The sequence below is a fragment of the Hemiscyllium ocellatum genome, chromosome 19 (assembly GCF_020745735.1).
Source record: "Hemiscyllium ocellatum isolate sHemOce1 chromosome 19, sHemOce1.pat.X.cur, whole genome shotgun sequence".
In the NCBI taxonomy this organism is placed as follows: domain Eukaryota; kingdom Metazoa; phylum Chordata; class Chondrichthyes; order Orectolobiformes; family Hemiscylliidae; genus Hemiscyllium; species Hemiscyllium ocellatum.
Genome location: NC_083419.1, coordinates 55,083,496 through 55,107,806, shown reverse-complemented (window position 1 = coordinate 55,107,806; position 24,311 = coordinate 55,083,496). Strand labels below are relative to the sequence as shown.

Genomic DNA, 24,311 nt, shown 5'->3' with positions numbered 1-24,311 from the left:
CTTGCAAGATATTTTATAAATGACATTGGTTTTGCTTGTTGTCTGTATAGGGTCTTTCAAGTTCATTAGCTGCTGTTTTAGTGTGTTGGTGGGTTTGTGGGCTACCATGATGCCAAGAGGTCTGAGTAGTCTGACAGTTATTTCTGAGATGTCTTTGATGTAGGGGAGAGTGGCTAAGGTGTCTGGACGTTTTGTCTGTTTGTTTGCGTTTGTTGCTAAGAAATCGGCGGACTGTGTTCATTAGGTACCCATTCTTTTTGAATGCACTCTGTAGCTCCTCTATGCTGCTGTGTGTGCTGGCTCATTGAAATAATATTCTGATGCAGCTTTGTGGGGATGATTGCTCCTGTAGTTCAGTATTTGGTCCATATGTGTTGTTTTCCTGTAGACACTGGTTTGAAGTTTCCCATTAGCTGTTCACTCTACTGTGACATCTAACAATGGCAGTTTGTTATGGTTTCCTCTTCCTTACTGAATTTTCTGCCAGTAAAGGTATCACTGATGGTCTTGAAGGTTTCCTCTAATTTGTTTCATTTAGTGACGACAAAGGTATCATCCACGTAGTGGACCCAAAGTTTGGGTTGGATGATTGGCAGAGCTGTTTGTTGGAGTCTCTACAATACTGCCTCTGCTAAGAACCCTGATATCGGGTTGGATCCTATTTACCACCCCCGAGAGGAAATAAAGGAAACTACATCACCACAGGAAATGATGTCACCATAGGAAATGGCATCACTAATCCAAGGAAACGTAAGCACATAAATAGAAAACAGGCCATACCACCAGTCCTTCATCCGGACGCCCACTGATGTTACCTAGTATGGTGACGAAACATCTAAAAATGAACCTTCCAGCTGAGCGAGCAAACCTACATCCAGTGATACGAATGCCTTTGGGGTCTTCAAGCGCTGGTCATGTATTTTGTTGCCCCATGTGCACCTTTGTTCCATTTATTCTGCTTTGCTCTGTATTACTTTGTATACATAGCCAACAGAATTCTTTTGGTCTCCATCTTGAAAGCTCCAACTGTTCCAAGATCCCTAGTCTTTTGATCATTTCAAATTTCTGCAATTTGTTTTCCATAGAAAATTGTATCACAGTATTTGGGAGAAAGCAAATCAGTATAATTGAAGGTTCTGTTTGGTTTTACATTGTAGCTGAACATAGTTTCTGTTTATGTTCATCAATAGGGCACTCTCCATGTGTTTGGATGTTTCATGTCTGGATTCAACAGATGGAGCTATGGGTGCACATGAAGTATTTTACTTGCATATTTTTGTCCGGATTGAACCTAATGTATTTTGTTGCTGAGTAATTTCTAAATCTGTTACTATATTGATGTACTTTGAATTTGACTTCATTCTTTCTTAGTCAGTCGGATTGGCCATGCCATTTCAGCAGCTGAAAGAGTCTGATGGTCTGATTGAAGCACAACTCCCCAGCCACATGCAACGGATTGAATTTGATAAGCTACAGTTGTCTTCTGCCTATGACGATAAGTATGTTGAGGTAAGTTCTGTCCCTGTCTCTGTGGGTCTTGGTTGAGCATGCTCTAACCCTTACAACAATTATTATGCAATTGATTGAAATTCCAGTTTCATCAAAAAAAGTGCTGGTTGTGGATCTTGAACACTTGAAATGCATATTTATGGCACAGGTTTGCCTGGAATGGGTAAGCACTTCAAACTTACAACAACATTTAACGGATAAATCAGTTTCATTTTTGTCGTAATCTCTTGGCAGTTGATGGTTTGTAATTTTGATTTCAGCGAATCATGTCCATTAAAACCATTTTGGTTGGAATGATAGGCAGAGTCTACATCCACTGGATAATAAAGGTAGCAAATTATATTGACCTGATGGGTGTTTAAAACTCTGCAAATTTTCTTAAACAAACTGCTCTGTTCTGAGCCAGTACGGAGTTTGATAGATGACACAGGGATTTGAAATTTTGGATTTTGCGATCGAGGTGAGTCTTGACTTCATCCAATTTCAGTTTCTAAAGAAGCCTTGTTAAATTTTCTTGTCCATGTTTTGCACCCTTTGACAGTTTAAATGTTTAAAACACTTTATTCAAGCTCTCTTTTGGGTAATTGGACAGAAGGATTCAGAATTTGGTTTGCAGTTCAACTCTCTTTTGTTAATAAAATGCTTCCTACTAAAACTTCCTACTAAATTTGTGAAATTCCCACAATCTTTACTCTCTGTCTAGCTCTATCTGTCTGAGAAAGGATATTACCCTCAATGATCCACATGTTGGTGCTGGGCCATTGGACTCTCTCTTCAATGTAGGGCTAGTCTCTTTCCACAAAAGTGTGTCCCGCAGGTCAGAGTGGATCTTCTCTGGGTCATCTTAGGTCATTGCACTTTTGTTTTATTTAAAAAAATCTTTGTAGCCATGAATGGTTACTAGCGCAGTTCAATTTTATATAGTCTTTGCATATAGAGAGCAAACAGAACCCAAGCATTTCTTACTGATATAAGATTATATTTACATTTTGAGACAGGAGGGAGGACCCAATAACTGAACGGACTCCCATTTAATTTTGAAAGATAGACATTAGATGCTGGTCTTTTCCCACTGTGCCTTGGAAGCAGCTTCCTCAAGCTGTAGGGCATATCTCAGCATGTAGGCTGGACCTTGGAATGTGCCAGTCTGCAACACACAGTCGAAGCCAGCTCCTTGCTCTGGAAGACCAGCAGGTTACTGCACGTGCTTCCACTGTGAGTCCTGCCATGTATCTTCACTGAGACGGGGTTTTCCAGATATGTGTTTTGTCCCCTCCCCTCACCCTGGATCTTTCCAAATGTTCTGTGGCCTTTGGTCAATGGGATCATATGTGCCATTCAAAGCATCCAATGGGGTTGCACTAACTCCCTTCTCTGTGGCCATGTCAGGAAGGTCTAAAGTGTGCGTTCTCAGGTACTGGCCGGAAGTCAAGGTGCCAGAAAGTCTGATTGATACTTCTCCAATACACAACCCTTGGGCTGTTGAAACTGGTTCCCCCGAACCTTTGTGACCTCTTTTTCACTGCTCTCTGCAGCCAATAGCTGCTGGCTGCTGTTTAACTGAATTTGACCCTTTTTCTGTCAGGCTGTGGGTTAATTTAGAATATTGAATTTAAGGTCCCGATCACTTGACAGCATTTTGTACTGTGCCCTCTGGTGTTACAAGTCAAACAGTGTTGTCAAAGACTGTCCATTTTTGTAGATCATGCTCTCCATCCATGGTTTCTCAGCCCGTCTGAGATGCTGAATATTTTTATATAATGTAATATGTCATTCTCCACCTGCCTTTAACATTCCACAGCTTCTTTGTTGTCAGATTGCTTGTCCAACATCTAGTCTTGTGTGTAACTACAGCTGAATGCTGAGAATGTCCTGTTCTCCATGTCTGTCAAAAAACTTGTCCGATTACAACCATCCCCTTGTTAGCTATTATCTTAAACTGAACATCTACTTCAGCCTTGGTGAGCTAGTCATCCCTGGACTGAGCTTCTGACCCTTTATCCTCTGCAGTATCACCTGCCTTGCGCCCAAACTGCACCCATTTCAATCGTCCTGTGCTCCTCTGGTCACACTCAAATGGTACATTTCCCATTGATCTCAATTCACCTGAAAAGCTGTTCCACTCCACGGGACTCTTTCATATTTGCAATGTCCTTGCTGATCTACTTTGGCTCCTGGAACCACGTGTCTTTAATTTGAAATTCTGTTCCTTGTATTTAAATCTTCCAGAGCTGCCTGCTTCAATGAAAACTGTCTAATCCTGCAATCCAACTACAAAATCCCAGTTACTCTGATTCCAACCCTTTCTATCCAGATTTCCTGTGGATTATTCCATCAACCTCTTCCCCCACCCACCCATTCACTCGTAGCATTGCCTGCCTGAGTCTGACCTCTCTGTAATTCAGCCTTGAAATCTCTCTCTCTCTCTCTCTCTCTCTCTCTCTGTCTCTGTCTCTGTCTCTCTCTCTCTCTCTCTCTCTCTCTCTCTCTCTCTCTCTCACGCACACAGTAATAGAGCACAGAAACAGACCCTTCGGTCTAATTCGCCCATGCTAACCTGGTATCTAAACTGATCTATTCCCATTTGCCAGCATTTGGCCCATATCCCTCTCAACTGTTCCTATTCACTTATCCATCTAGTTGCCTTTTAAATGTTGTAATCGTACCTCCACCACTTTCTTTGGCAGCTCGGTCCATTTGAGCACCACCTTCTGTTTGAAAAGCTGACCCCCCCCCGAGTCCCTTTTGTTTCTCCTCTCATTTTAAACCTATGCCCTTTAGTTTTGGACACCTATACCTTGGGCAAAAGACCTTGGCCATGCCCCTCATGATTTCCTAAACCTCTGTAAGGTCACCCCTCAGCCTCTGACACCTCCAGGGAAAAAAGCCCCAGCCTGTTCGGTTTCTCCCAATAACTCAAACCCTCCAACCCCGGCAACATCCTCATAAATCTTTTCTGAACCCTTTCAAGTTTAACGGCATCTCTCCTATCGCGGGGAGACCAGAATTGAACTTAGTATTCTAAAAGAATCCTTACAAAAGCATCTTCAAAACCATTAAAATGCAACTTTCTGACCACATGCTTTAGTACTGTATGTAATCTCTTTCTCCTTGACTTTGTATCTGTTATGTCTCTGTGTAAGTTCTTACGAAGCTAAACAACAGGAACCCTATTAAAACTGCTGGGGAGCACTGCTGAGTGGATGGAAGGGGATTAGATTAGATTACTTACAGTGTGGAAACAGGCCCTTCGGCCCAACAAACCCACATCGACCCGCCGAAGCACAACCCATCCAGACCCATTCTCTTATTTTACCCCTTCTCCTAACACTACGGGCAATTTACCTGCACATTTTTGGATTGTGGGAGAAAACCGGAGGAAACCCACGCAGACACGGGGAGAACGTGCAAACTCCACACAGACAGTCGCCTGAGGCAGGAATTGAACCCGGGTCTCAGGCGCTGTGAGGCAGCAGTACTGCCCATTGGTTTTGGTCGTCGAAGCTCAATCATCTCTGCGATGATCATTTGGTTCAGCTATCTTCAGTATTTACTACAATAATGAAGCAGTTACTGTTCATATCGAGGAAGAACTAGATACCATCCAGGCTTGGCTGGCAATGGCAAATAGCATAGAGACATTCCACTTCTTCTTTCAGTGCCATTACTGTTGGATCTTCTCCAAAATCATTGCTGAGCAAGAACTTAACCAGATTCATTGCATCCAATGCTGATAAAATAGCCAAACCCTCATCCCTCTTCATCACTTTAGTTGATCATCAACTTGTGAACGATGCTGCACATCCACCCTTTTGTTATCAGGGTACAGTGGCTACAGGATGCTTTATGTACAGGGTGCAGTGCGTTGCCAAAGCTTCTTGGCAAGACCCTCTAAAGCATCCAACTCCTCTTTGCCCACAAGGACGGGTGCGGCATCCTTTCCCGATTTCCTTTGAGCAGTCTCACCATCCAGATGGTGTAGCTGTTCCGTCAAAGTCTTTGGACACTAACAATAACGTGGGAGCCCCTTCGTCACCACAGTTGCAGTGTTGCGAGAGAAAAGCCCACCATCCAGAGGGATTAGGAATGGGCAATAAATACAGGCGCTGTTGAAAACATCTAGCCAAGGCCGAGTGATAACAAAATGCCAGCATGCTGTTTTGCTCTAATATTTGTAGTTGAAGATAATTTTTCAAATGCATTTCAGAAATATGGTCATGTTGGTACAAATTAGCCTTGACGCCAGGATGTATTCTCTAGAGAACGACATGATGGAAAGAATGGAGCAAACTCTCTGAAGTTTGAGCTTCCTGCGGATGCCTGAGTTGTATAAAAACTTCATAATTACCACGATGGGTGGCCCAAGGGTTTCCTGTTAATCTGGGAGTAGAAGGAGAATCCCTCTGCATCTTCCACCACTAATCCGACTGCAAAGGTCACCCATAAGTCCCAGTGTTTTGGACTCCATTGATAACACAGCACGCCACGATGAAAGCCACAGAACCATCTGGAAACGTGAAGCAGGCTTTTCTTGCACATTCAGCAAAGACTTGTAATTCTAAAGGGCTTTCAATTCTGTAAAACTTCCACGGTGCTGTGCAGAGCTTCCAACAGATGCAATGTACAGACTAAAATACCTGCTGCTGGTGTGCCTCATGAGGGTTGTTTACTTGGAATTAGATGGGGACTTTACTCTGAGGAAGAAGGCTGTGCTGACTAGGGATATGGTAATGGAATTTGCATTAAATAAATATTCATATTGAGAAACTGTAGCCATATGTTTCCAAAGTAAAGCTTTCTGGGCAGCGTTTGAGTTGGTCTGTCAGCAGCAGATTGCTCAAATACATTCAGGCTGTTAACAACCCAACGGACTGTTGAAAAAGAGGGAAAAGGCATAACTGCATCAGAGAAGCAGCAAGCTTTCACATCTCTGCACTGCTTCAGGTTTACAGTAGTTTCACAGATTAATGTTGGGGAACTGTTTCCTTTGAGGGCAACAAAGTCAACTATACTGTGTTCACTTCAGAAAATTGTTTAGTCGTTAATGTTGTCCCATCGGATTTGCAGCCTTATTTCTGATGTGCATATTCATTAGAACAGTCTGTGCTGGTAAAGAGGATTTCAGTAGAAACATTAAAATGAAGGAAAACATTTGGGACCTCTGTACTGTCAAAGTGCAGCTTTAGCAAACATTTACTGTGCCAGGAAAGAAATGGATTCTGAGGTGGAGAATCTACGGTGGCACAGTGGTTAGCACTGCTGCCTCACAGCGCCTGAGACCCGGGTTCAATTCCCGCCTCAGGCGACAGACTGTGTGGAGTTTGCACGTTCTCCCCGTGTCTGCGTGGGTTTCCTCCGGGTGCTCCGGTTTCCTCCCACAGTCCAAAGATGTGCGGGTCAGGTGAATTGGCTATGCTAAATTGCCCGTAGTGTTAGGTAAGGGGTAAATGTAGGGGTATGGGTGGGTTGCGCTTCGGTGGGTCGGTGTGGACTTGTTGGGCCGAAGGGCCTGTTTCCACGCTGTAAATAATCTAATCTAATCTAATCTAAATTTACACTGACAAATTGCAACAGCTTGAAAGTTGTCTTCCAATTGTGACAAATCGGATTGGTTGACGTCCTTCCATCCAAGAGAACTGATGGACATGCAACAAACAATTACCTTTCAGATGGCTCGGGTCGCTTCCTCGTTGCTCCTTCACTAGTGGTTGTGAAAGCTAGGAGACTGGTTCTTTTGTAAGTGCCACACATGAAGCTGCCCTGTGATGTTGGTGGTTGTTTTTGGCTTTAGTGCTGTGCCAAGCCAGATCATCGTGATAATCCCTGCCAACCCACAGGAGGTATTGCTGTTCTCTTGTCAACTGGTGACTGCCACATGCAATATTTGATGTTTAGGGCCTTGCCGTGTTTGTAAACATCCTTGAAGTGGAGATCTGAGCACCCACTGGTCATCTAGCTCTGGATATCTCATCATACAGGAGTCCTTGGTTATGTGACTGTCTTCCATTCTGTCCACGTGCCCAATTCCACAAAGATATTCCTGTTTGATCAGCACCCATGCTTTCCTTTGAGAAGACTAACATCTTTGTGACTAAATGCTGCCAGGCTGGACCCTTGATATGCTAGAGACAATGAAGTTAAAAGTTTTTGATCTTTTTTAGGATAGCTGTCGATGTTTCACAGCTGTATAACAAGATGCAGCGAACGCAAGTCTTATAAACCAGTCAGATTTAATGGATACTAACCAACAGCTTAAAACAGACAGACCTTTTGTAGTTCAGAAATTCATATGGATATGTTTCTCGAATATGCTGCTTGACTGTTCCTGCCTTGCTATGCCTTTCTATAATAGATGTTACCAGACATGGCTTCCCTCTGAAGTTCAGGGTATCACCATTTTAAATCTCTTTCAATTTGCACCCTTCTGATTTGGTGCATCTGGCACGTTTTCCAGGAATGTGAGTCTCCTCTTCCCTCTACCTGGAATTGAGAGTGGCCATGTCTCTGTCAAGAAAACAAGTCATGGGCTTCTCAGCATTCTGGCTTCGTTGTTTTTATCAATATAGAACAGAACGGCCCAAATATTCCGATCAGGATTTGAGCCCCTAATTCCAATGCAGGTTGCATACGTACTTGCTTCCAAATATTTGGGCCCATCTTCCAGTCCTGCAAATCTCACCAAGCACAGGAATCCTTGCATAGGGCTGCACAGGGAATTTTTGTTTTAACAGAACTCACCATTGCAGTCAGGTATGTTAAGTGTATGAAGTGACCAAAACTGGTTTTTAAAAAAAAGACTTTGGAGAGAAGGTGCGTGGCAGGTGAATGGATCCTGGGGTCCGTGAGGAGCTTGGGGGGGTGGGGGTGGGGGGGAGGTGACGGAGGGCAGGTCGCGTGGATTGGTTCAGGAGGCCTGTTGCTGAGTTAAGGGAGTAGCAGGCTGGATTAGAATGATGGGGCGATGATCAGAAAAGTCGTAGAGATGTACAGCACGGGATCAGACCCTTTGGTCCAACTCATCTATGCCGACCAGATATCCCAACCTAATCTAGTCCCACTTGCCAGCACTTGGCCCATATCCCTCTAAACCCTTCCTATTCATATACCCATCCAAATGCATTTTAAATGTTGAAATTGTACCAACCTCCACTGGTTCCTCTGGCAGCTCGTTCCATACACGCACCACCTTCTGCATGGAAAAGTTGCCCCTTTGGTCCCTTTTAAATCTTTCTCCTCTCACCTTAAACCTAAGTCAGGTCAGGTTGGGGATGTGTTGTTGTCAGGAGAGGGTTTGGAGCTGCAGGATCAGGGCTGTGTTGAGGTCGTTCTGGAGGGGTGACAAACAGAGTACATCAAACAGCAGATGTGGGCTGGACAGTTCCTATAGATTTTTCAGCAATCTATCATGTGTTGAGGACCGTGAATCACCAATTTTTGTCATCTTTGCAAGTGACGTCAGTTCTTCCCTCCTGACAACCTAGCTTTGAGCTTCCTTCACGGCCACTTTGCTTTGTACTACCTTACCAGTTGGTGCTTGAATTTCTTTTCCTGGGCCTTCAGCTTTCTTCATTCTCAAGATTGATCTCCAACACTCGCTCACGAGCACGATGTGAGCTCTTTCACAGACCCGGGCTTCACCAGGCTGGCATTGCTTTTGGGTTTCTCTGACATCCGGCCTTCCTCTGCTTCACCCAGTGGTGTACTGTTTGTGGGCTCCTTTCTCAGCTGAGTGGCTCCATCTGGACCCCAACTCTATCCAATACAAAACCAGTGAATGTTTCAGCTCCTCGGGCCTCTTCTGAAGCTCTGACTGGCTGGGGCCTGTTTCCCCCTCCCTCAAAGTACCAGACTGGCCAGCAGCCTGGAAGTAGCAGCCTTTTGCTTTCACTGCCTATGAATCAATAAATAAGCATGAAATGAATATTATTTGACAGTATTAACTCAGAAAACGACAATGTTGTCGAGGAGAATACTGAGATACAGACTACTAGACTAGGTGGGATTGAAGTTCACAAGGAAGGGGTATTAGAAATCCTGCAGAGTGTGAAAATAGATAAGCCCCCTGGGCCAGATGGGATTTATCCTCGGATCGTCTGGGAAGCCAGGGAGGAGACTGCCGAGCCTTTGGCATTGATCTTTATTTCATCATTGCCTACAGGAACAGTGCCAGAAGGCTGGAGGATAGCAAATGTGGTTCCCCTGTTAAAGAAGGGAAACACAGACAACCCTGCTAATTATTGACCAGTGAGCCTTATTTCAGTTGTCGGTAAAGTGTTGGAAAAAGTTATAAGAGATAGGATTTATTATCATCAAGAAAAGAATAATTTGATGAGGGATAGTCAGCACTGTTTTGTGAAGGGTAGGTCATGCCTCACAAACCTTATTGAGTTCTTTGAGAAGGTGACCAAACAGGTAAATGAGAGTAAACTGGTTGATGTGGTGTATATGGATTTCAGCAAGGCATTCGATAAGGTTCCCCACAGTAGGCTATTGTACAAAATGCGGGGGAATGGGATTGTGGGAGATATAGCAGTTGGGATCAGTAATTGGCTTGCTGAAAGAAGACAAGAGGGTGGTGGTTGATGGGAAATGTTCATCCTGGAGTCCAGTTACTAGTGGTGTACCACAAGGGTCAGTGTTGGGTCCACTGTTGTTTGTCATTTTTATAAATGACCTGGATAAGGGCGTAGAAGGGTGGGTTAGTAAATTTGCAGACGACACTAAGGTCGGTGGAGTTGTGGATAGTGACGAAGGATGTTGTAGGTTACAGAGAGAATAGATAAGTTGCAGAGCTGGGCTGAGAGGTGGCAAATGGAGTTTAATGCGGACAAGTGTGAGGTGATTCACTTTGGTCGGAGTAACCGGAATGCAAAATACTGGGCTAATGATAAGATTCTTGGAAATGTAGATGAGCAGAGAGATCTCGGTGTCCAGGTACACAGATCCTTGAAAGTTGCCACCCAGATTGACAGGGTTGTTCAGAAGGCATACAGTGTTTAGCTTTTATTAATAGAGGGATCGAGTTCCAGAACCATGAGGTTATGCTGCAAAACTCTGGTGCGGCCGCACTTGGAGTATTGTGTACAGTTCTGGTCACTGCATTATAAGAAGGGTATGGAAGCTTTGGAAAGAGTGCAGAGGAGATTTATGAGGATGTTGCCTGGTATGGAGGGAAGGTCTTACGAGGAAAGGCTGAGGGACTTGAGGCTGTTTTCGTTGGAGAGAAGAAGGTTGAGAGGTGACTTAATAGAGACATATAAGATAATCAGAGGGTTAGATAGGGCAGACAGGGCGAGCCTTTTTCCAAGTATGGTGACGGCGAGGCCGAAGAGTCTGTATTGCGCTGTAATGTTCTATATTTTATGAGCAGCTGACTAAAAGCAGACTGACCTTTGAACTGATCTGGGTGAGCTCACAAGACACTTCCGGACCAACCTGCACTTGTTGATCGGTAAAAACAGTAGAGGAACAATCTGTGCCCTGAATGGTCATAAACACCTTCTGGAATGAGGCGCACAGTGTTAGTCTTTGCCTCAATACAAGTTGAAGTAATAACATTTGTCTGGGAGAGGATTGACCTCCTAGACCTGCTGTAAAGTATCCTCCATAATGCCATGTCCATACCCTTGGATTGAACTGAATTGACTGAAAATGTTTGGCTTCTCTTGTCGGTGGTTTAGCACTCACAGGAGAATTGCTGGATCCCTTCGATGTGCAACTTGTTGTAAGCAGCTTAGTTGCATTTGATTTGTATGCTTGCTTTGAGTTCTTCTGCTCCTGTAATTTTTCATTTATTGAGTCCACTCTTAGCTATTGGAGAAAGAGAGGGTGAAACAGCCAGCTCTTAACCGTGTACAAGTTGGCTCCACACATGCTTTCACAGCAAGAATAGTTTAGTTGTCAGTGTACAAATTTAGAGGATAGGAACAACTCGCAGGAGTATGACATTCGGCCCTAATTTAGTCCCACCTGCCAGCACCCGGCCCATATCCCTTCCTATTCATATACCCATCCAAATGTCTTTTAAATGTAGTAATTGTACCATCCTCCACCACTTCCTTTGGCAGCTCATTCCAAACACATACCACCCTCTGTGTGAAAAAGTCGCCCCTTAGGTCTCTCTTATATCTTTCCCCTCTCACCCTAAACCTATGCCCTCTAGTTCTGGACACCCCGACCCCAAGGAAAAGACTTTGTCTATATACCCTATCCATGCCCCTCATAATTTTGTAAACCTCTATAAGGTCACCCCTCAGCCTCCGACGTTCCAGGGAAAACAGCCCCAGCCTGTTCAGCCTCTCCCTATAGCTCAAATCCTCCAACCCTGGCAACATCCTTGTAAATCTTTTCTGAACCCTTTCAAGTTTCACAACTTCTTTCCGATAGGAAGGAGACAAGAATTGCACACAGTATTCCAACAGTGGCCTAACCAATGTCCTGTACAGCCACAACATGACCTCCCAATTTCCGTACTCAATACTCTGACCAATAAAGGAAAGCATACCAAATGCCTTTTTCACCATCCTATCTACCTGCAGCTCTCCTTTCAAGGAGCTATGAACCTGCACTCCAAGGTCTCTTTGTTCAGCAACACTCTCTAGGACCTTACCATTAAGTGTATAATTGTGCTAAGATTTGATTTCCCAAAATGTAGCACCTCACATTTATCGGATTTAAACACCATCTGCCACTTCTCGGCCCATTGGCCCATCTGATCAAGATCCCTCCAATTTTGGTGTCATCTGCAAACTTACTAACTGTACCCCTTATGCTCACATCCAAATCACTTCTGTAAATGACAAAAAGCAGTGGACCCAACCTCGATCCTTGTGGCACTTCACTGGTCACAGGCCTCCAGTCTGAAAAATAACCCTCCATCACTATTCTCTGTCTTCTACCTTTGAGTCAGTTCTATATCCAAATGACTAGTTCTCCCTGTATTCCGTGAGACCTAACCTTGCTGACCACTTTCCCATGGGGAACCTTATCGAATGCCTTACTGAAGTCCATATAGATCACAAATACCAATCTTCCCTCATCAATCCTCTTTGTTACTTCTTCAAAAAACTCAATCAAGTTTGTGAGACGTGATTTCCCATGCACAAACCCATGTTGTCTATCCCTAATCAGTCCTTGCCGTTCCAAATACATGTACAATCTGTCCCTCAGGATTCCCTCCAACAACTTGCCCACCACCGACGTCAGGCTCACTGGTCTATAATTCCCTGGCTTGTCCTGACCACCCTTATTAAAGAGTGGCACCACGTTAGCCTACCTCCAGTCTTCCGGCACCTCACCTGTGACTATCGATGATACAAGTATCTCAGCAAGAGGCCCAGCAATCACTTCCCTAGCTTCCCACAGAGTTCTAGGGTACACTTGATCAGGTCCTGGGGACTTATCCACCTTTATGCGTTTCAAGACATCTAGCACTTCCTCCTCTGTAAAAGGGACATTTTGCAAGATGTCACCATCTATTTCGCTACTTTGCATATCTTCCATATACTTTTCCACAGTAAATACTGATGCAAAATATTCATTTAGTACCTTCCCCCATTTTTTGCGGCTCCACACAAAGGCCGCCTTGCTAATCTTTGATGGGCCCTTTCTCTCCCTAGTTATCCTTTTGTCCTTAATGTATTTGTAAAAACCCTTTGGATTCTCCTTAACGCTATTTGCCAAAGCTATTTCATGTCCTCTTTTTGCCCTCCTGATTTCCCTCTTAAGTATACTCCTACTGCCTTTATACTCTTCTAAGGATTCACTCGATCTATCCTGTCTATACCTGAAATATGCTTCCTCCTTTTTCTTAACCAAACTCTCAATTTCTTTAGTCATCCAGCATTCCCTATACCTACCAGTCTTTCCTTTCACCCTAACAGGAGTATAGTTTCTCTGGATTCTTGTTATCTCATTTCTGAAGGCTTCCTATTTTCCAGCAGTCCCTTTACCTGCGAACATCTGCTCCCAATCAGCTTTTGAAAGTTCTTGCTTAATACTGTTAAAATCGGCCTTGCTCCAATTTAGAACTTCAACTTTTAGATCTGGCCTATCCTTTTCTATCAGTATTTTAAAATGAATAGAATTATGGTCGCTGGCCCCAAAGTGCTCCCCCACTGACACCTCAATCACCTGCCCTGCCTTATTTCCCAAGAGTAGGTCCAGTTTTGCACTCTCTCTGGTAGGTACATCCACATACTGAATCAGAAAATTGTCTTGTACACACTTAAGAAATTCCTCTCCATCTAACACTATGGCAGTCCCAGTCTACGTTCGGAAACCTAAAACTCCCTGTCATGATCACCCTATTATTCTTACAGATAGCTGAGATCTCCTTACAAGTTTGTTTCTCAATTTCCCTCTGACTATTAGGTGGTCTATAATACAATCCCAATAAGGTGATCATTCCTTTCTTATTTCTCAGTTCCACCCAAATAACTTCCCTGGATGTATTTCTGGGAATATCCTCCCTCAGCACAGCTGTAATGCCAGCCCTTATCAAAAATGCCACTCCCCCTCCTCTCTTGCTTCCCTTTCTATCCTTCCTGTAGCATCTGTATCCTGGAACATTAAGCTGCCCATCCCTGAGCCATGTTTCTGTAATTGTGATGATATCCCAGTCCCATGTTCCTAACCATGCCCTGAGTTCATCTGCCTTCCCTGTTAGGCCCCTTGCATTGAAATAAATGCAGTTTAATTTATTAGTCCTACCATGTCCCTGCCTGCCCTGACTGATTCGCTTCTGTTCTCAACTGTACCAGTCTCAGATTGATCTCTTTCCTCACTATCTCTCTGGGTCCCACCCCCCCCACCTTACTAGTTTAAATCCTCCTGAGCAGATCTAGCAAATCTCCCTGCCTGAGTATTAGTTCCCTTCCAGTTTAGGTGCAAACCGTTCTTCTTGTACAGGTCACTTCTACCCCGAAAGAGATTCCAATGATCCAAAAATGTGAATCCTTCTCCCATACACCAGCTCCTCAGCCATGCATTCATCTGCTCTAGTCTCCTATTCCTGCCCTCACTAGCTCATAGCACTGGGAGTAATCCAGATATTACTACTCTCGAGGATCTCCTTTTTAAATTCCTGCCTAACTCTCTCTAATCTTCTTTCAGAATCTCAACCTTTTCCCTTCCAATATCATTGGTTCCAATGTGGACAATGACCTCCTGCTAGTCCCTCTCCCCCTTGAGAACATTCTGCACCCTCTCTGAGACATCCTTGATCCTGGCACCAGGGAAACAACACACCATTCTGTTTTTTTCATTGCTGGCCACAGAAACATCTGTTTGTACCTCGGACAGGAGAGTCCCTGAATACAATTGATCTCTTGGAACCCAATGTACCCCTCATTGCATTGGAGCCTGTCTCAATCCTAAAACTAGGCAGTTCGTGCTACGTTCCCTTGAGAATTCATCACCCCCTACATTTTCCAAAACAGCATTCTTATTTGAAATGGGGATATCTGCAGAAGGCTCCTGCACTAGCTGCCTACCTCTCTTACCTTTCCTGGAGTTAGCACATCTGTGCGACTGTATCTGAGACTTCCCCCGCCACCCCTCTCACCCCTCCCATAACTGCCATCCATCACATACTGTTGCTGCTGCAAATTCCTCATTGCGTTTAACTGTCTCTCCAATCAATCCATTCGATCTGATAAGATTTGCAACCAAATAATCCACAGTAACCTTTGAACTCTCTTTAAACTCCCACATCTGACAGGAAGCGCATATCACTCTACTAAATGCCATTTTTGCTCCTTCACAATCTACAGATCCAGAAAATAACATAACACGGCCCCAGGTTAAATTAATAGTTATGGTTTATATTTTAAGTTTAATCAAGAGACATATCTCAAAATGCATATAATCAAGAAAGAACCTACTCTACTCACTACTGCAGACTTGCTGTAGGTCACACTTAAAAACAATACATTTATCTGTTTCTGTGCTGTGAACTTTGCTCAAACAGTTCCTCCAAGATCAGTTGTAAATTTCACTGTTTGTTAATTTTCCCAAATGCATTCCGATGTCTAGCGATAGATGAATTCAAACAGCAAAGGCAGTAACTGTGCTGGTTCTCTCTTTCTCTCTCTCACTCTTTCTCTCTCTCTCTCTCTCCTGCACTGACCTCACTATGTGCTTCCTTTGTCTGTTCTTCTACCTTTTAAAACTGTTGTTGCTTTGACTTTTTTTCCCAAAGTTCCGAAACTAGGCAACAGCATATAAAACGTAATTGCTGCTCCTGGAATTCAAGGAAATCACCTCCAACACCTAAAATACCTCAAAACAGGAGCGGCTGTTACAGCCAGAAACTTATTCAAGATTCTGCTTCAACCATTGTTCAGGAAGAGAGTCCTAAAGACTCTACAACCCTTTGAGAGCGTGGTGCTGGAAAAGCACAGCAGGTCAGGCAGCACCCAAGGAGCCCTCCTGTTTATCTCTCCACCCCTAAGGCTCCCAGCCTCATTCCTGATGAACGGCGTTTGCCTGAAATGTCAATTTTCCTGTTCCTCGGATGCTGCCTGACCTGCTGTGCTTTTCCAGCACCACACTCTTGACTCTAATCTCCAGCATCTGCAGTCCTCATTTTTGCCTAGCCCTTCGAGAGCCTGATCGCTGTTTTAAATTGATGCCAGCTGATTTTTACAAGGTGATACCTGATTCTAGATTCTCCCACTAGAGAACGCATCATCTTCCCCAAAAGCCCTGCGTTGACCCCTGGGGATCACATGTGTTTCAATCAATATATGCTTGCTTTTGCTCTTCAGGGAACAATTTTGATGAAGTATCCGTCACATGAGCTGGGAACGGGAGAAAAAGCATTCAAAATGGTATTGGAAGGTATGTTGACATTGATTTATGGCCATGTTGTAACTTGAAAAAAAAGTACCTGATAGAACCCTTCAAAGGTGCCGGATGTCAGAACGTTACAAATTTAGTTGTAAATTGCTAATGTTCCAGTTTTATTTTTCATTAAATGCCAATTTGTAAAATGTTTTAAATTGTTGTCATTTCACTGTGGCTCGCAAACCACCTGTCTCCTATACTTGTGCACCAGCACCTCTGAGACAAACCTGAGATTCCAATGGCATTTTTCAGGCTTTTGTTTGTACTTATAGTCACAGAGTCATAGAGAATTACAGCATGGAAACAGACCCTTCGGTCCAACCAGTCCATGCCGATCAGATATCCCAACCCAATCTAGTCCCACCTGCCAGCACCCGGCCCTTATCCCTCCAAACCCTTCCTATTCGTATACCCATCCAAATGCCTCGGAACTGTTGCAATTGTACCAGCCTCCACTACTTCCTCTGGCAGCTCATTCCATATACACACCACCCTCTGCGTGAAAAAGTTGCCCCTTAGGTCTCTTTTATATCTTTCCCCTTTCACCCTAAACCTATGCCCTCTAGTTCTGGACTCCCTGACCCCAGGGAAAAGACTTTGTCTATTTATCCTATCCATGCCCCTCATAATTTTGTAAACCTCTATAAGGTCACCCCTCAGCCTCCGACGCTCCAGGGAAAACAGCTCCAGCCTGTTCACATCTCCCTATAGCTCGATCCTCCAACCCTGGCAACATCCTTGTAAATCTTTTCTGAACCCTTTCAAGTTTCACAACATCTTTCCAATGCATGAATTTTCTGTATTCTAGAATCAAGACACTAAAATCCCTTTTAGCCTCTTTGCATTAAGAAACGATTCAGAACTGTCTTTCTCTGACTGGGAGTGTATATGCTCACACTTTCCCACATTGTACTCTATCTCCTACACTTTTCCCCACTCACTGAACTGACAGTGTCCTTTTGGAACTTATTACTCTCATCTGTGCAGTATACATTGCCTCCTACTTAAGGTAATTCAGAAACTTGTACAGGTACATTTGAGAATCCCTAAAAACGTAACATGTGTGATCAATCCCCCACTCCTCCTGGTGTAGAATCAGTATGAGTGTTGGACTGCATGCTCATTACAATGGTATTCTGTTGGTCTCCTTCCACCTATGAGAGATGATGGACCTGCAGCAATCAATCCGTTTTGTTGGGGCTACACTTTGACAGCTGTGAAGACAAATTAATGGGATGCAGGTACTGCCACAGATGTCACACACAAAGCTGCTAGTGACACTGTGGGTTGTTGCTTGTGCCGTTGGCACCTCTTGCTAATCCACTGTAGAGAGAAATGGTGACACTCGCTTTCAACAGCCAGTAGCTCCCAATATTTAGGGCCTTCATGTTGTCTGCTCCCTTCTGCCTCACTACACAGGAGATCCTGTGGTATGCATCAATTGGCTGCCTCTGCCTGATTATCATCATCAGGATCATAGAATCATCAACATACAATCCCTACAGTGTGGAAACAGGCCCTTCGGCCCAACAAGTCCACACCGACCCTCCGAAGAGTAACCCACCCAGACCCATTCCCCTACCCTATCACTCTACATTTACCCCTGACCAATGCACCTAACCTACATATAACTTAACACAATGGGCCAATTCACCTAACCTGCACATCTTTGGATTGTGGGAGGAAACTGGTTGATTAGTGCAATTACACCAGAGCGCTGCCTTTGAGAGGACTGTATTAATGATTTTGTCTTGCAGAGTGCACTCATAATGTGTCACGGACAATAAGTTGGAAATTGAAGAGCATTTTGCTAAATAGATGTAAATTGTCACAACCATATGGCAAGATACTAAGAATACAGGCTTTATAAACCTTGTTGGATTACGTGGATAATAATAGCTTAAAACAGAGTTGCAGCCACCTTTTATTGTTTGGAATGCCACTTGTACGCAGCTGAGTATATATACCTTTCAACAAACAAAAAGCTGGGCATTCTGGAGATCTGAAATACAAGTAGAAAGAGCTGGAGAGACTCAAAGGGTCAGGCAAAACCTTGACAAAGAGAGTTCAAGTTTCAAGATCTATGTGCCTCTCTGTTAGAGGTGAATGGGCCTGGAAAGAAGCTGGTTTTGTGCTGTTTAAAACATAAGGCATTGATGAGGAGCTACTGAAACAGGTGGTAAGGGAGTGCTCATGTTAGTAGATGAGTTGGATACTGAGTAGAATGCCAACGCACTAACCCCCACATTCAAGGCATCATCCTGTGTCATTTCTGCCACCACCAGCAGTTCCCATCCCATGTCACGATTCCACATGGATTGTCCCTCTGTGACAGCCTGGTACATTCCTCCATCACTCCCAACACCACTTCACTCCATCGCACCTTCCCATGCCACTGCAGAAGGTGTTATGCTTTGCCATTATTTTCTCCCTCCTCACTGTCCAACACCCCAGACTTTTTTTCAGGTGAAACAACAATTATTGGTACTTTTTGCAATTGGATCTATTGTGTATCCTTCCTCATAAAGTAGTCTTCAAATTGGTCAGAACAAATGCAGGCTGGGTGACCGTTTTGTCAAACGCCATTGCGCTGGCCATACACATGACTCTGACCTGCTAATCACTCGCCATTCCAATTGCTGTTTTGCTGTCATTGCTAGCATTTCTGTCCTGGCTCTGCTGTAATGTTCCAATGAAGCACAGCACAAGCTGGGGAGGAACAGTACCTCATTTGTACTGAAGCACTTGATGGCCTTCAGGACTCCATGTTAATTTCGACAACTTGAGAGCATGATATCTGCCCTCCATTTTGATGATATTCCCTTCCTAATCCTCAGTGTCTTGTTTGTGGGGTTTGCTCTTAGCAGACCTATTTTCTGCCGCCAACACCTACTATTAACTCCTCACCTGTAGTTTTCTCTCCGCGAGCATGAACAACCTGTCACTTTTTTGTTCCTCTGGGCATCCCTATCAGCTGTCCAAGTCTTCCTCCTCCCCCTTTCCAGCTGTCCCCCTACTTCTTCAGAAGCCATGCTGGGTTTGAAATGTTAACTCTGTTTCTTTCTGCACAGATATCTCCCCCCCTCCTCCCCCCCCGCCAACCTGCTGAGTTTCACCAGCACTTTGTCTGTATGAGCATATCATTCCTATTTTACAAATAAGTGATTGATCTATGATGTTATCTTATTTCTGTGCGCTATCATTTTTAATAATCTCCTGGGAGGAGTTTTCTAAAATGTTCCTGGGAGCTTAGGTTAAAAAAAACCTACTCTTTCCATCTTTATCGTTGCATCTTTTCAAGATCAATTAGGCAGGCACAGCCTATTTTTCACAAATCTGTGCTGATTTTCTCTGATTATCTCATTTGTCCTAATGTTCAAGAATTCTGTCCCTGACAATTGATCTTCATAACTGATATAAAGCCAATGGTCCCGTCATTTCTTTGTATCTTCCTTTCTCCTGAAATATTAAACACTTCAGTTAGAGTCAGGGATGTACAGCATGGAAAGAGACCTATCAGTCCAACTCATCCATGCCTACTAGATATCCTAAATAAATCTAGTCACATTTGCCAGTATTTGGTCGATATCCCTCTAAACCCTTGCTATTCATGTGCCCATCCATATGCCTTTGAATGTTGTAATTATACCAGCCTCCCTGACAACCTCGGGCAGCTCACTGCATATGGAAACCACCCTCTGAAAAGTTGTCCCTTTGATTCCTTTTAAATCTTTCGTCTCTCACCTTAAACTTATGCCCTCTAGTACGAGACTCCCCTACCTTGGGGAAAAACTACCTTGGGAAAAAGTACCCTCTGCCTCTCATGATTTTATAAACCTCTATAAGGTCACTCCTCAGCCTCCAGACTTCCAGGGAATATAGCCCCACCCTATTCAGCCTTTTCTTATAGCTAAAACCCTCTAACCCTGGCAACATCCTTGTAAGTCTTTGCTGAACCCTTCCAAGTTTCACAATATCCTTCTTATAATAGCATGGAAACCAGAAATGAACACAGTAGTCCAAAAGTGGCCTGTGCAGTCACAACATGACCTCCCAACTCTTATACTCAATGAACTGATTCAAAATCTAGAGATCTTGGAAAAAAAAATGATCAATGCATTTGTCATCATCTCACCGGATAGAAACCAGCAAGTATGAAGATTTCTCAGTTTAGAGCTCAATGTTTTCTTATCTTTGTGTTAATTAAATCAATTCAGTTCCTTCCCTTTTGCCTTTTTTTTGTACCATTACTATTTTATCCTCGTTGCCTACTATGAATACTGAAACAATGTGCTTCTTTAACACGTCTATAAATTCTTCATAATCTATTATATGCTGTTTATGATGCTGCATTTTTACATATCTCTCAGTCCCTTAGTATGTTTATAATAGCTTTCACTGCTTCTTTTGACCCTGTGTGGGTTTTTTTCCATGTTTCATTTTTGCATCTATACATGTTATACTTATAGGCTTGAATGATTTTTCTCATTTTCCCAGTCTGTTGAAGTTCCATTTTTCTTTAATTAGTTTGGCGCTGTTTGTTTCTTGTTAGTTGAGTATAATTGTGTAATTATACAAACAAAAAGCTATCTCCTTTTTGCTGACTTACTGATTTTGTATTGTAAGAAATAATTATTTTGAATTTTTCATGTTATTTAGCCATGAACAGTTTAGTCGAATTTCCTGTGGTCAGTTTAATTCATCTCTTTAAACTATGAGTTTGAACAGAATGAGTCAGTCTCCTTATCAATAACTAAATGGAGTTAATAGTTATTCACACTAATTCAATAATCAGGAAGTTCAGCTCTAATCAATGCTTTTCACCACATCAGCTCATCTCTATGTGTGGCCTCCTTTGCTAGTGCAGCTTAAATTGATACTTAAGAAACGCTTTAAGTCAAATGTACGTCTTGCTTATGAATCAGATGAATTTCTGATGAACTTTTAACTTATTTAAATTTATTCAAAGCTAGTGTGCCTAAAATGTCTAAGAATTAAAATTTAATAAGCTCGCTACATCATTAAACTGTAAGTATTCATGAGGTTTTGTAGAAACATTTACTGCAGTCATTGAAGTAGGAAGATAAGTAGACTCTGCATTCCCTCTAGCCTGTTTTGCCATTTACTTGCCTTCGTCCCGCATCCCTTCCAATATTTGTGCGAACCAATGCATTCTGATTCACCCCTCAATGGCTCTCCTTTAATTTAACATTCTGCCGCTTTTTCTAGATAACCCACTGGATACACTTATTCACTGCATTAAGCATTTCTCCAACACTTTACTATTCTGTATTTAGTCGAATATAAACCTTGTCTATTCAACCTGTCATTGACATTTAAGCGTTTTAGTCCCTTATTAAGTGAAGCATGGAATAGCGTGATTGCAGACCAGTTTTACTTTCATTTAGTAGGCATGGTCCAAACATAGGTCATCATGGGATAACCTTTTATGGTTGCCTCCTGCCAACTATGCCATCTGCTCATTAGTGAGCAGGATTTGGAGACAAGGCAATAGTATTGTCGTAGGCACCATGCTATTTATGGGAGAAAGTGAGGAACTGCAGATGCTGAGATCAGAGCTGAAAAATGTGTTGCTGGAAAAGCACAGCAAGTCAGGCAGCATCCAAGGAGCAGGAGAATCGATGTTTAGGGCATAAACCTTTCTTCAATCATGCTATTCCATGCTTCACATTAATAAGGGACTAAAACGCTTAATTGCAATGACAGGTTGAATAGACAAGGTTTATATTCGACTAAGTACAGAATAGTAAAGTGTTGGAGAAATGCTTAATGCAGTGAATAAGTGTATCCAGTCGGTTATCTAGAAAAAGCGGCATAATGTTAAATTAAAGCAGAGCCATTGAGGGGTGAATCAGAATGCATTCCTAAAGAAGGGCTCATGCCCGAAACGTCGATTCTCCTGCTCCTTGGATGCTGCCTGACCTGCTGCGCTTTTCCAGCAACACATTTTTCAACCATGCTGTTTATATCCTTTTTTTAAAAAATAATTGGTTGATTGTGAGTGAAGCTTTGAAACCTTGCTGACAGGTTAAACACTTCTTCCTGTTTAGTGTGAGCAGGATGATGACATGCAGCTCAGCCTTGATGTTGGTCTCTTTTTGTGTGTCATTCTTAAATCTGGTTTCTCTAGCCCTGTTCTACTGGAGACTCACAGAAAATTGCAGGACAGAGGAGGGCTTGTGGCTCATTGCATATGAGCTGGCTCTTGTAACAAGCAATCCAACTAGTCCCACAACTGTGCTCTTTCCCTGTATTTCTGCCACCGCTCTTCTGAAAATGTCTATCAATTTCCTATTTGAAAACCAGTATTCATTCTGTTTCCATTACTTATTGGATAGAACATTAAACAGCCTAACCACAGAATGCTTTTCCCCTCACATTGGCCTGAGTTGTTTTATCAGTTACCTTAAACCTGCCTCCTCTGGTATGGAATGCATCAGCTACTGGAAACTGTCTTCATTTACACTTCCAAGTACTTAGCAATGCTTCAACACTGCTATCAAAACATTTTTTCGCCTTCTCTGCTTGAGGGAGTTGCAGTTTCTCTAAGCTGTTGTAATTGTTTCTTTCTGGAATCATTCTAAGCAATTTCTCCTTAAATTATGATACCCAGTTTTGGATTCAAACTGGAACCAGATTAATGTTTTATAAGATTTAGTACAACCTTCTGGTTTTTCCACTCTTTTTACAAAGCCAGCGACCCTCTATTACTTTTTTCATGCTTTGCTAACCGCTCATGCTTTTTACAACAAATTAAGCAGAAGTCCTCCCAGGTTTCTGTTGTACGCCACTTTAGGATTGCATTGTTAAACCGATATTGCCTCTCTGTTTTGCCATTTACTTGCCTTAGTCCCGCATCCCTTTCAATATTTGTGCGAACCAATGCATTCTGATTCACCCCTCAATGGCTCTGCTTAAATTTAACATTATGCCGCTTTTTCTAGATAACCCACTGGATACACTTATTCACTGCTGTTTGCCTTCTCGGCTCCTTTAATAATTTTTCCTACCGAAATATACCGCGTGATGTTTTTCTGCATTAACTTCTGATGGATGATATGTTTGGCGGTTCAATCAGCCTATCCCATGTTCTTTTGAAATCTGTTGTTAATTCCTTCACACTCTCCCTGTTTGAGTGATCTCTGGTTTTGCCTGTCTCTCCCAAACCTAAGTCACTAATGTGCATCACAAACAGTGCTCAACCCTGAGGGACAACGTTGACAATATCTCTGTAGTCTGGAAACAGCTTTGTAAGAAGTTGCGATTTTTGAGAAGATTTGTAGCTCAGGCTGAGGTTCAGTTTGTAAGTTTACTCACTGAGCTGGCTGGAAAACAAACTGGCCAGCTCAGCGAGCAAACTTACAACATACATGAAGGTCTTTATTTATAAAAGGAGGAAATGCACTTCAAATTTAATTTATTATCTCGGATTCCCCTGTCCAATGTGCAGATGTGTAAGACACTCAAGTAATGTGTGACTGAAAGTTCTTCCTTCAGTAGGTCCTCTCTATCCCTCTCCTCCCACTGTTCCCCAGCCTCAGATGTCCCACACCCTTCCTGTCCAGAAGCAAAATCATTGCTGCTGTTCAAAATTGTTAACCCCATGAATTGATACATATTTAAATATTAGCATCATTATTCACATTGCTGGTATATCAAGAAATGTAATTGATGTTCTGAAGAGTGCAGCACCAGGATTTATACTTTGATATAAATGCTGAACTTTTCTGTTAAAGTGTATCTGCTCAAACTAGGTTTTGTAGATAATTAGAATTGAACCTGAAATCTGTATGATAATGCAGCCATAATTTTTTCCTTTTTTTAGAGTCAACTACACAACAGCCAATGTCCAACCTGTCAACCATTAACACCTTTGTTTTTGGAAAGTTGGTAGATGACTGTGAACACACACTTAAACAAGGGGTAAGATATCT

At 42.9% G+C, this 24,311-nt stretch overlaps 1 protein-coding gene across 5 annotated transcripts in view; it reads left to right on the top strand.

Moving 5' to 3' along the window:
• pot1 (protection of telomeres 1 homolog) overlaps positions 1-24,311 on the top strand; it is a 326,410-nt gene that overhangs the window by 58,264 nt on the left and 243,835 nt on the right. For all 5 annotated transcript variants that reach the window (XM_060839484.1, XM_060839486.1, XM_060839482.1 and 2 more), the window contains exons 2-4: positions 1,372-1,509; positions 16,278-16,350; positions 24,203-24,300. In XM_060839484.1, the coding sequence (XP_060695467.1) occupies positions 1,387-1,509; positions 16,278-16,350; positions 24,203-24,300 (294 nt within the window). In that variant the 5' untranslated portion in view covers positions 1,372-1,386. The remainder of the gene's footprint in view (positions 1-1,371; positions 1,510-16,277; positions 16,351-24,202; positions 24,301-24,311) is intronic.